The sequence below is a fragment of the Podarcis bocagei genome (assembly GCF_964188305.1).
Source record: "Podarcis bocagei genome assembly, chromosome: 17".
NCBI classification, from domain to species: domain Eukaryota; kingdom Metazoa; phylum Chordata; class Lepidosauria; order Squamata; family Lacertidae; genus Podarcis; species Podarcis bocagei.
In genome coordinates, this window is record NC_138143.1 from 40,125,726 (window position 1) to 40,138,937 (window position 13,212).

General features: G+C 45.5%; 1 protein-coding gene across 4 annotated transcripts in view; it reads left to right on the forward strand.

The window, feature by feature from the left end:
* CD4 (CD4 molecule) overlaps positions 1-13,212 on the forward strand; it is a 35,574-nt gene that overhangs the window by 19,729 nt on the left and 2,633 nt on the right. For 2 of the 4 annotated variants that reach the window (XM_081176678.1, XM_081176677.1), the window contains exons 2-9: positions 6,576-6,679; positions 7,511-7,672; positions 7,779-7,922; positions 8,072-8,329; positions 9,925-10,224; positions 11,047-11,280; positions 12,398-12,525; positions 12,639-12,706. In XM_081176678.1, the coding sequence (XP_081032804.1) occupies positions 6,631-6,679; positions 7,511-7,672; positions 7,779-7,922; positions 8,072-8,329; positions 9,925-10,224; positions 11,047-11,280; positions 12,398-12,525; positions 12,639-12,706 (1,343 nt within the window). In that variant the 5' untranslated portion in view covers positions 6,576-6,630. Of the gene's footprint in view, positions 1-6,556; positions 6,680-7,510; positions 7,673-7,778; positions 7,923-8,071; positions 8,330-9,924; positions 10,225-11,046; positions 11,281-12,397; positions 12,526-12,638; positions 12,759-13,212 lie in introns of those variants that run through there. The other 2 variants (XM_081176675.1, XM_081176676.1) reach the window with 2 other exon arrangements.

Consider the following 13,212-nt stretch of genomic DNA (forward strand, 5'->3'; position numbering starts at 1 on the left):
GGCAGCAGGCGAAACAGGAACACACGTCACCTGTGTGCCTTGCTTAGTTCCCCCACACTGTTGAAGTCCCTGGCAGTTGCCTCTAGGTAGAAATGCAAATGTCAGGAGATATGACCAAGGATCTCCCAGGCTTCATCTTATTTTGGCCGTAAGGTCCACTGGGCTCCAGGCTTTGGATTAATGTTTCGGTCTGGAAATGGCAAATATCTTGTTTTCGTCCTGGAGGGTGGTGTGGAAGAAACAGAAAGCCACAGATAGAGCCCCGCAAGCAGAGCCTCTTATCATTTCTCAGCAGGTTCCTGAACAAAAACCTCAGCCGCAAACAAGAGCAGAGCGAGAAGAAAACCACAAGGCCAATGGGGGCGGGCTGAGAAACACAGAGGAAGGGTTGTGCAGGAGCACACAAACACATGACAAAAGAGCTTGTTTATGTAACCCTTGCACACACAAAGGAGCGGTTAAGAGTCCTGTATTGTATTTCTCCACAAAATAAAAAGCAGGTTGCATACCTGCGGCTTTATAGGTCATGCTTTGCCTTCTCTGCTTAGGAGAGAGGAACACAGCATAGAGCCTTGTCCCTGCTGTCAGTGGTATACCAAGCAACCCCGTGGAAATTGCTCTTCTCCTCTCCAGGCGTTGTTGTGTGAAACAGGCTCCGAAGAAGCTGTACAGCCTGTCCTGTCATTCCACTGCGAGACCAGCTTCAGTTTCATCAGCGCCCAACACCGCCTTGGATTTAAACCTCACTGCCCATGTGGCTTCTGAAGGTTCAGTGCCGCCAACTATGTGTGCCAAACTAGCCGCCAAGTGAGCTTCTAAATACCGTATTTTTCGCTCTATAACACGCACCCGACCATAACACGCACGTAGTTTTTAGAGGAGGAAAATCCGTAGGCATGCCACCCGTAGGCATTCCCTCCATAACACGCACAGATATTTCCCCTTACTTTCTAGGAGGAAAAAAGTGAGTGTTATGGTGCAAAAAATACGGTAGTTTTAAAAGTATAAGATCCCAGCACACACATAGGCATTCTGCATCAGTCTCAGCGGAGTCTAAGCTCTCGGGAAGAGGCGTGGAAAGGACTGTTCCTCTACTCCACCCAATGGTACTACTTATCCCAGTTCCATTCTTGAACCCTTCACTAACACCGCGGCTTAGTCAAGGTTGATGACCTTAATGCCAGTGCTGCTGTCTCAACCAGAGTCTGTGCTCCAGAGGTTTTTATCTTGGTTTCATATGCCTTTCATTTAGCATTCATTTGCAACCTCTGGCAGCATTACTATGCTGGCTAGATTATGGGTTCCATGTTGGAGGGAGATAACTTGCGATGGTAGGCTTGACTTCTCCTAAAACTCAGGAGGAGTTGGAGGAGACTCTTGAGAGTCCCATGGACTGCAAGAAGATCAAACCTATCCATTCTTAAGGAAATCAGCCCTGAGTGCTCACTGGAAGGACAGATCCTGAAGCTGAGGCTCCAATACTTTGGCCACCACATGAGAAGAGAAGACTCCCTGGAAAAGACCCTGATGCTGGGAAAGATGGAGGGCACAAGGAGAAGGGGACGGCAGAGGACGAGATGGTTGGATAGTGTTCTCAAAGCTACCAGCATGAGTTTGACTAAACTGCAGTAGGCAGTGGAAGACAGGAGTGTCTGGCGTGCTCTGGTCCAGGGGGTCACAAAGAGTCAGACATGACTAAACAACTAAACAACAACAACAAAACTCAGGATGTTTCTCCTGTCAGGAAGGCACACCAAGATATATGGCCCTTTTGCCCTTTTATATCACATACTATCCTTAGGATTCAGTACCAAAAAAACCTTAATTCGTTTAGATTAACAGACAGGTGGGGTTTCTCTGTCTCTCATTCACACACACACGTACATGTACACTGGATACTCCTTAGTGAGTTCACCTTTCTGATTTATCCAGACAGGATACCCCTACCTCATCCACTAGATAGGCTAGTAACCTATTGGCAGTAACCTTTGTCATTTTCTTTGCGACATTGTTGACCCCACCTTAGCATCCTACACTGCCAATGTTGGCTTCATCACAACCATCCACCATATTGTGGCCACCTCTGGCCGTCTCTCCAACTGTGGTCCCAGTTAATATATCCTATGACTGCAGCATCAGTACTACTGCATCTGCTGTCACATCTACCTGATGCAACCTCCTGCAACCACTTCACCATGGTAGCTCCTCCAGAGACCGCAGCTCAGCTTCTCAGCATTCACCTTCTTTACATGAATCTGCCTTGTGTTCCGAAGGAGCCACTAAATCCTTTGACTGTGACCAGCACATTGTATATGCGACCCAAAACCAATCACTCTACCAGAGCATTTAAAGCGTTACCCAGAGAACATCCTTCAGGTAGCATAGGCTCTGAGCCAAAACTGCAACAAGCCTCTCCTGTGATCCACTGACCTGTGTTCCAGTTTGTTTCAGCAAAAACAGCAGTATCATTAGCCTTGACTATGCTCCCAGTTCTCATGCAGGGAACTAGACAGCTTTGAGATAAACTCTTGTACCTCCATTCCATTACAGTGGTACCTCGAGTTACAGATGCTTCAGGTTATAGACGCTTCAGGTTACAGACTCTGCTAACCCAGAAATATTACCTCGGGTTAAGAACTTGGTGTTATGTACTGAAGTTCTCACCCTGGGCCAGCAGGGGAATACTGTAGATAGTTTTCACTCAGGTCCACATATGCGAATAAGAGATTGAAAGTGACATTCAGTGATTGGATAGTTACAGAAAATGGTTACTGTTGCATTCTAGTGGAGCTCTATATAAGCAGGCTGGCTGAACCCTTCAGTTCAGTTCTGTTCTGGCTGTGAATAAACAAGAGTTGTTTGAAGAATCGCTGTGTCGTCTGATATGTTCACCCACAACTTAACATTTTGCTTCAGGATGAGAACAGAAATTGTGCTCAGACGGTGCGCCGGCAGCAGGAGGCCCCATTAGCTAAAGTGGTGCTGTAATGGGTATGAGTTACTCATGCGTAAACTTGTGCCTTTCTCGGTTAATTTGCCTTGTTAAAACTTTCTGACTGCGCAGCCCCTTCTCATGGTGTCTGCCTCAGTCACTGGCAGAATCCGTCAGTGGGCGTTTCTTGAACCTCTTCCAACATAAAAGTTGTTTGACACCCAGTCTCCTCCTCCTCTCGCTGCGCGGGAGTCTTCTGCGCAGGGAAGGCGTGGGTAGCGGAGGACCTGGGCTCTCCTCACTGATGTCCAGTGAAGAGTCCTGGAGCCCTCTCTCCACTTCCCCCGTCTGCCCCCCTTCATCCCTGGTGTTGCGCTGATTGGCTTCCCCCTCTACTGAGCTGTTTCTCCCCCTGCTGCTGGGTCCTTCGCCAGCATCATCTGGGAGCCTCCCCTTCGCCTCTCGCTCCGATGTCAGTTCCCTGACAGGTACTTCAGGTTAAGAACCGTATCAGGTTAAGAACAGACCTCCGGAAAGAATTAAGTACTTAACCTGAGGTACCACTGTATTTTGATTTGACAATATTATAATAAGAGCCCTGTTGCATGATACCAAAGGATGGTCCAACATCCTCTTCTCACAGTGGTCAAGCAGATAGTGATGGGAAGCCTGCAAACTGGACCTGAGTGCAACAGCGCTCTCCCCACTTGTGCTTCCCAACAACAGGTATTCAGAGGCTTACTGCAATTTTTTTTATAAGATATTTATTAAAGTTTCCAATTTTATACAAACAAAAAAGAAAAAACAAACATAAAAATATAAAAAACACATACATTTCACAGCTTATTTTCTTGTAGCTTGTTTCCCCGACCTCCTCGTACCTCCCCTTCTTGTACCCCCAGTTTAAGTTGTTTATACAGCAAATCCTTGTCTCAACATCTTAAATTATTATAACTTCAAATTCTTACTTAAAAAAAGAAAACCATTTTATCATAATTACAGCTTAAAACCACTTAATTCCAATCCAACATCATTCAACATTCCTTAATTTTGCAATATTTTTGTAAACAGTCCTTAAATTTCTTCCAATCTTCTTCTGCCGACTCTTCTCCCTGGTCACGGATTCTGCCAGTCATTTCTGCCAGTCCCATGCAGTCAATCAGCTTCATCTGCCATTCTTCCAAAGTGGGTAGGTCTTGTGTCTTCCAGTGCTTTGCGCAGAGGCTTACTGCAATTTTTGTTTGTTTGTTTGATGCCCATCTGGCTGGGTTGTCCCAGCCACTCTGGACAGCTTCCAACAAATTAAAAACATTAAGCGCAGTAAAAAAAATCAAACGTTAAAAACTTCCCTATACAGGGATGCCTTCGGATGTCTTCTAAAAGTTGTGTAGTTCTTTATCTCCTTAACATCTGATGGTAGGGCGTTCTGCAGGACGGGTGCAACTACCAAGAAGGCCCTCTGCGTGGTTCCCTGTAATCTCACTTCTTGCCGTGAGGTAACCACCAGAAGGCCCTCGGAGCTGGACCTCAGTGTCCGAGCTGAACGATGGGGGTGGTGGTATACAGGGCCGAGGCCATTTAGGGCTTTAAAGGTCAGCCCCAACCCTTTGAATTGTGTTTGGAAATGTTCTTCCAACAGTGGGGACAGAACATATCCAGCGTGGCTAGTACCCATTGATAGTCTTATCCTCCAGGAATTTGTCTAATCCTCTTTTAAGGCTGCCCACATTGAAGGCTATTATTGACTCTTGTCCATAGTTTAACACACTGTATATAGAAGTACTTCCTTTTCTCTGTCCAGAAACTTCCAACATCCAGCTTCATTAGATGGTGGTAGTATTATGGGAGAGGGGAAAAACTGTTTTCTCTATTCCCCTTCTCCACCCGTGCATAATCTCTTGCCATGTCCTCTACCTATTATCTAAACTAAAAATCTCCTCATGTGGCAGCATTTCCTCATAGGGGGGAGGTACACGCAAAGTACATGTGACTTTCTTTTTCAACACCGTAACTCCCTTGCTGTCGGTCATGTTTTATTCCTCGCCCATGCTGGTTTCTCACATATTGAATTTACAAAATTGTGCATAGCTAGATCATAGAATCATAGAATCATAGAGTTGGAAGAGACCACAAGGGCCATCGAGTCCAACCCCCTGCCAAGCAGGAAACACCATCAGAGCACTCCTGACATATGGTTGTCAAGCCTCTGCTTAAAGACCTCCAAAGTAGGAGACTCCACCACACTCCTTGGCAGCAAATTCCACTGTCAAACAGCTCTTACTGTCAGGAAGTTCTTCCTAATGTTTAGGTGGAATCTTCTTTCTTGTAGTTTGGATCCATTGCTCCGTTTCCGCTTCTCTGGAGCAGCAGAAAACAACCTTTCTCCCTCCTCTATGTGACATCCTTTTCTATATTTGAACATGGCTATCATATCACCTCTTAACCTCCTCTTCCCCAGGCTAAACATGCCCAGCTCCCTTAGCCGTTCCTCATAAGGCATCGTTTCCAGGCCTTTGACCATTTTGGTTGCCCTCCTCTGGACACGTTCCAATTTGTCAGTGTCCTTCTTGAACTGTGGTGCCCAGAACTGGACACAGTACTCCAGGTGAGGTCTGACCAGAGCAGAATACAGTGGCATTATTACTTCCCTTGATCTAGATGCTATACTCCTATTGATGCAGCCCAGAATTGCATTGGCTTTTTTAGCTGCCGCGTCACACTGTTGGCTCATGTCAAGTTTGTGGTCAACCAAGACTCCTAGATCCTTTTCACATGTACTGCTCTCAAGCCAGGTGTCCCCCATCTTCCTCTGGGAAAATGTGCCAAACATTTATGCTATACTCAAGGAAAATCAAAAGAAGCTTTTAAAAGCTAACCTTCACCTTTCAAAGAGACTGTTGGCACAGCCTGCCATGCTGCAGAGTATAATTCGAAGGCAATTTTACTATCTGGACAAAGGGTGAAGGGCAGGAAGACCTATTCTAAATTTTCAGGATGATAAGTTATTTATCCAACTAAGGAAATTTCGGATGGTCTGTCTTGCTGAGATCTTAACACTCATCAGCAATTCAACATGATTGAGCTCTGTGACTTCAAGGTTGCATAGTTTCCTATAACTGCACCTACATAAAGGTAAAGGTAAAGGGACCCCTGACCATTAGGTCCAGTTGTGACCGACTCTGGGGTTGCGGCACTCATCTTGCTTTACTGGCCGAGGGAGCCGGCGTACAGCTTCTGGGTCATGTGGCCAGCATGACTAAGCCGCTTCTGGCGAAACAGAGCAGCGCACGGAAACGCCGTTTACCTTCCCGCTGAAGCGGTACCTATTTATCTACTTGCACTTTGACGTGCTTTCGAACTGCTAGGTTGGCAGGAGCAGGGACAGAGCAACAGGAGCTCACCCCATTGCAGGGATTCGAACCGCCGACCTTCTGATCGGCAAGTCCTAGGCTCTGTGGTTTAACCCACAGTGCCACCCGTGACCCCTCTGATAGAGAGGATCAGCTTTCAAATGGCTAACTGCACACCAGGTCATATTATCAATCAGTTGACTATTTTCTGTCTATATATTGTGTATGATATATTCAGGGAAGAAACCACTGCTGACTTCACTGATACAAGATTTCTGACTTTTCCCTGTTAGGATCCCTTAGACAGAAGACCGAGTCTGCAGGACACACAGGGGAAAAGCTCTACCGATGGATATGATCTTGAGATGCATTCTTGTTTCCTCTGTCCTTCACCTGGGTAAGTTCTCTTCAGTAGGCACACATAGTGCCAGAGTCACCAACACAGATGTTTTGCTTTGACCAGAAATATAATGAGAGCTGAAAAAGCAAAGCGAACTAGCTGTGTTGGTCCACATAGGAACCATTTCCATATCACCCATTTCCCCCCTTGCCATGGCCCATACTGTGTTCTTATTGTCGCTCTACATTGTTACTACAAAAAAGACCTGCACACCCTTTTACTATATTGCACCGGATTGCTGGGATCAATATCTCCTACTCACAGAAGGTTGCCTTCTCTTGGTAACAAATTGGGGGGGAGGGCAGCAAAAATAGCAGAGATTTTCAGGAACAGATTTAGTAATTGTTGTGGTTCCAGAGACTTGGAGTGACCCATATGGTTGACAGTCGTTGAACTACTGTAACGCTGACTTCAGCACTCAAAAGCAAGCTTTCATGCTGGCTGCAAATCTGGTCAGTCCTTTGGTTTAAAACCAGGCATAAGAGCTCCTGCAGAAATTAGAAGAATTACTGTGGCAGTCCTTTGTACTCCTATTCACTCTGGGGGTTGATCAAATTCTCAGTATTAAATCCAAATTGAAGCATTTTCCAGTGACACTTGAGGGACATAAAGAAACACTTAAATAAAAGATATTAAGAAAAAGAGAACATAAATGCAAGCATATACGAAAATGAAGCATATACTATAAATTCCAAAGATGGTGTTAAGATTGTAAGCTTTGGGCTGGGAAACCCCAGAATTCAGTGTGGAGGGGAGAATTCTGTTGACCTGTTTTTGTTTTTCTATGTGGTTTTGTTTTTGTGTTTTTTGAGCCTGTGTATCTTTCAGGTGTGATGCTTCATGTGACTGAAGAGCATTACATAGATGTTATTTATGGGCAAGAAGTTACCCTTCCTTGCCGAGTTGATAAAGTTAACCCAAGCGTTCCAGTGATCTGGAAATATGAATCAGAAGAAATAATTAAATATCAGCGTGGGCAACTTTTAAAAGGTAAAAATCCAGTTGTACCATTCATTCTGGGTTTAATAGAGGGAAGGCAGAGCCTTTGCTCTCTTATAAAAAGCTTTAACTCTCTGTGACTCCACTTCTTTCAAAGGTTCCTCCTCATCATCAGCAACATACTCGTTGAAGAATGCAGATAATGGGGATTACTCTTTAACTATGAGAAATGGAAAGGGAGGACAGTATACATGTGAAGCACGTGGGAAAATAAAAACTACTAATCTTAACTTGTGGAGCGGTGAGTGATGTGATATGGAGAAAGAAGAAAAGTTAAATGTTAACTCCTTTTTCCCTGTCCCATCTTCCTGCACTTGCTTGGGGAGAAGGACAGGGAAGAGTCCTAGGTAAAAACAATTAACCTAATAAGGCTTTCTCCCCCCTTCATAGTAAAAGGACCTTCAGATGAATACCTCCTGGAGGGTGACATTACACAACTGGAACTGTCTTCCTCGGACAAGTCTACCCAGGTTGAGTGGTTTGGCCCCAACAAGTCAAAAATAACGAATAAAAAAGCGCGATGGACTCTACAAAATAAAGATCGGATCCTGCAGATAAAGGACCTTAAAGCTCAGGAGGACCAAGGGACCTGGGAATGTTTCATTAATCGTAGTGGGCTTCGCATCACCCATGATGTCAGAGTGATAGGTAGGAAAGATCACTGACCTCGTCGGTTCTTTTCCTTGCAGAAGAACCAACTACAACAAATATATTAATGTTACGTGGAGGAGGAAGCGGGAGGAGCGTGTCCCATCCCTATCCCATGTGTTTCCTTCCACAAGTTGGAAGGTGGCCATCTGCAGCAGGGAGCCTACGTGAGCAGAAAATCAGGGTTATAAAATGCATCAGTAGCCTACCCTAAAAAAACAAAACCTGCTCCCCTAGTGCAGACAGTCACCATCCAACTCACAGTGATGGGGACAGCCTGAAGAGGTCTTTTGCATCATAGTTAATTCTGCCAAGTTGTACAACATTATAAAGAGAAGCGTAAAAGATATTGTAGTGACTGTGTGATGCTTCCAGGTCGTCCGAGTTAAAGGCTGGAATCGCCATCCTTTGTTCAATCACTTATTTTTATGGATAATCCGGAGGACGTTGTTGCCAGATCATTTTCTGTGCACACCCCACTTCTTCTCTTTTGACAGCTTTTTGTGTTTTTTTTGCAATAAAACTCAGTTGCATAACCTCTCTTTCCACTGTGGACAAGTAAAATGTTTTGAAGGCCTTTCAGGAAACTTGTACCTTTAATGGAAAGTTGGTCCTGCCTGTTCCTTGCTTCTTGTTGGTGAGCAGCACTTTAATTGTCCCTTGAATAGTCTTTCTTAATTACTCCAGTGCCAGTTTCTGTTACCATCTGGCCCCCTTGCCTTTAAATGGTGCATTTGCCAAACTTTGGAGAAGAGATAGAATCATAGAATGATAGAGTTGGAAGAGACCACAAGGGCCATCGAGTCCAACCCCCTGCCAAGCAGGAAACACCATCAGAGCACTCCTGACATATGGTTGTCAAGCCTCTGCTTAAAGACCTCCAAAGTAGGAGACTCCACCACACTCCTTGGCAGCAAATTCCACTGTCGAACAGCTCTTACTGTCAGGAAGTTCTTCCTAATGTTTAGGTGGAATCTTCTTTCTTGTAGTTTGGATCCATTGCTCCGTGTCCGCTTCTCTGGAGCAGCAGAAAACAACCTTTCTCCCTCCTCTATGTGACATCCTTTTATATATTTGAACATGGCTATCATATCACCCCTTAACCTCCTCTTCTCCAGGCTAAACATGCCCAGCTCCCTTAGCCGTTCCTCATAAGGCATCGTTTCCAGGCCTTTGACCATTTTGGTTGCCCTCCTCTGGACACGTTCCAGTTTGTCAGTGTCCTTCTTGAACTGTGGTGCCCAGAACTGGACACAGTACTCCAGGTGAGGTCTGACCAGAGCAGAATACAGTGGCACTATTACTTCCCTTGATCTAGATGCTATACTCCTATTGATGAGGCCCAGAATTGCATTGGCTTTTTTAGCTGCCACGTCACACTGTTGGCTCATCTTTGAGTACTTGATGGTGATGGTGCAGCCCCTTTTTCATTTCCATAGCTTTTTCTTTGCAGAGTCTACTATGTTTAGGGAACCCAGAAATAGGTACACAAGTAAGGCCTTTCTAGAATTCTACAGGGGGAAGAGAGTTTCTCCCTACTCTTTACTGAGGAAAATGGAAATTATTTATTCCTGTTTTTTCTGTCTTAAAATCAGGTTTTGTTAATTCACTGGATGGAGCTGTTATGTATGCAGCTGTTAATAGCACAGTTGTCCTTTCATGTGAATTGAACATTGACTTCCAAGATATTCCAAAGAACATCCTAAGAAACCCAGTTTTAAGATGGACAAAGGATAACAAGACCATTGTGGAGGCTGACTTAAGCAATTTCAACAGTTCCCTACTTCAGCAAACGATAGACAAGGTCCAGTTTGAGCATGCTGGAGAGCACAAGTGCAGTATTGCATTTACACGGAGGAAATTGAGTAAGACCACCCGCTTGGTAGTGATGAAAGGTAAGAATAAGTCTCGATCACTTTGTGTTATGGTGTAAACAAGGACCATAACACTGCTTAGATCACACTTGCAAAAACTATCCCATCTAGACCTGGTGAAACTTCTAGTTGAAAAACAGAAACAATTCCTGGGAACTCCTAAAACTTTGGGCAAAAATAGACGTGGGGTCAAAACAAACAAAAACTCTGAAGCAACTAAAGTGTGCTCTGATTTGGATTGGAATAACGGCACTGGTAGAGAGGGTGTTTTGATGGTTTGGTCAGCCCAGCCCAAGACAGTTTGCTGCCAGATTGGTTTGGTGCTGTTTTGTGCTGCAGACCCCGCCTTCGCTGCCGCCCCAACGGAGTAACTGACACTCAAACCGGGGTCACAAGTAAAGGGTCAGAAACACAATCTCATCTGATTGACTGCAAACCAGTGCCAAAGTAGAGTGCTGCTTTGGCACCGTTTTGTGCTACACTTAAAATTGCTTCCGCTTGTGTGTTTGGAGGGTGGCCAAAGGACCCAGGACAATATGCCAAACCAGGATATAAGCTGGTGCCCAAAATATGGACAGTGTACACTGACTTCCTCTGCATTGTGGCCCTCTAAATAATGCCAATTGAGCTGTGCCACCTCAAGTCTGTGTGTCGATCCAAGTGTTTTTGCCTTTCCACTGGGAGGAAGCCTTTCTTGTGAGTCAGGCAGCCTAGAACCTTAGATCATAAGATGAATGTGTCTCTTGTAGCAATGAGCATCTCCAACATGGAGGCTTGGCATTCTCTCCTGAGCTTTGTGGAGACGGGACCCCCGTGAACGTTCCTTTCTTGTCTTCCCTGCAGTTTCTGCTGACCGCCCTAGACTGGATTCCAAAGAAAATGTGAGCCTCTGCTGTCATGTCTCTGCTCCTGATCTTTCTAAGGCTCAGCTGTGTTGGAATAATAGGCGTGACTCACCCAAATGTGAAACTCACCTTCCGGAGGGCAAATTTTGTTATGAGACCAGAAGTGCAGGGGAATGGAAGTGCAGCCTCATGGTGAAGGACGAAGAGAAGCTCAGCATGATCTACTTTGTGGGTATGTTGCGTGTCAAGACCCTGCAGCCCCCCCCCTTTGGAAATAACTCACACAAGGACACAGATATTAAGTTTATGTTATTGGGCAAATTTTGGCCACAACTTTCTTGAAATTACAGAATGTGAGCAGTATTGGCTTAGGCATTGATTGGACCTGACTGTATCTGACTCCTGCCCATTGTGCAGGAAGTCCAGTAAGGGTAAGCCACCGGTAAGGGGAGCCCTGTCGATGTGAACCAACTCAAGCTCCCCCTGGTGTTCCCGTCGGGGTCGGGTCAAGGCCCTAGCTCCCAGTCGGGCTTCAGACTAGAACAACACCCCGGATTCCTTTAACGGAATACCCTTAAGCATGGAGGGGCAGGTGATGGCCACACCTCCCCTCCCCCACACAAGGTCAAACAATGCCTAACCGCAACCCTAGCAAAGTTGTGACCATTGCTATGAGGTAGGCGAAAACCAAGTGGCCAGTGCCAATTGGCCAAGTGGGAAAATTCCTACCAGGCCCCTCGGACAACCAAGGCGACCTACCGAAGTCCATAGGAAGGTTATTGCCTAACCTGCAAAATAGGGAGGGAGGGCGGGTGATTGAGGAAGTGAGCCAAAGAGGAAGTCCTCTGGCTCGCTCCTCCGTTTAAACGGCCTCGGCCACGCCCCCCCGGCCAGCAGATTGGCTGGCCAGGCTCTGACGTGGCTGGGATCCCACGGGCAACAGGGGACAAAGTCCCCCGCCCCCGGTGGGGAGTGGGTGGCCACGCGGTCCGCCGCAACTCCTCCCCACTGGGAAGTGGAGCGGATTTCCAGAAGCGGTAGCCACGGCAGCCCATTGCAGCAAAAACCACAAGGCCTTTTCACTTTAATGATGTAACACATTTAGAATGGCATTTGTTTTCGTGGGCCAAAGCATACTTTATCAGATGCCTGTGGCTTTGGCAATTTTCAGCACAGTGAGTTTTACTCATGGTAGACCTGTTGAAATTGATGAAGTTGGGCCCATTGATTTCTATTCTGGGCAAAACTTTGTTGACTACCACCCTGTATCATTTGTTTCCATCCTATATTATTTATTTCCATTTCATATGTGTATCCTCCTCTCATCTCAACTCTCCTTTTTGCCACAGATGAGGCCTCAACTGTGTCCAATTCATTCCCACTGACTTACATAGCCATTGGAGGTGGTGGGATGTTGCTGCTGTTGATCATCACAGGAGTGTGTGTGTTCAGTTGCAAAACTGTTAAACAGAAAAGGGTGAGTGGATAGGTGCTTATAAATGGAAAGGGGAGGGGGGGAATACTTGTACATACAGAAGTCTGTGGAAGAGAACTTGGAAGAACATAAAACTCTGCTTTATTTTTTGGCAGCAAAGAGCAAGGAGGATGGCTCAGGCCAGACAGCACTTGCTTGAAAAGAAGACTTGTCAGTGTCATAAGTACGTACCAGAGCACTCAGCAGACACCCTGCATTGACTTAAAGGAGTACCCATTGTCACTTATTTTTCCAAGTCTTCCTCAGGGAAAGGGGACTAGGAGTCAACAAGACCAGCTGATGACACTTGTTATCATTCTCTACCAAGAGACAAGACAGATTAAAGAGAACAGGGTTATTTCTCTTTTAATACCACCTTTAGAGGTTTTGTTTTGCAGTAATGGACCAAAATGAAAATAGCTTCAAAAATGATAAACAAGCTCTCAGCATCACCAGTTAAAATTTGTCCTCTACCCCAGTAATCAACTGAAGTTCTACTTGAATAGTCTACCAGTTAAACCAAGAAAAGCTTGCATGAACATGAGAATAAGGGCTTGACCACATGTGAGCATTATTTAGCTGTATATCCACTTCCCCCCTCATTCAAATTACACTAGAGTGTTCCATACCCAGACATACTTGGATTTGTATATGAGGAGCAACTTCTGCCTCTCCTGTTCATTCCAGTAG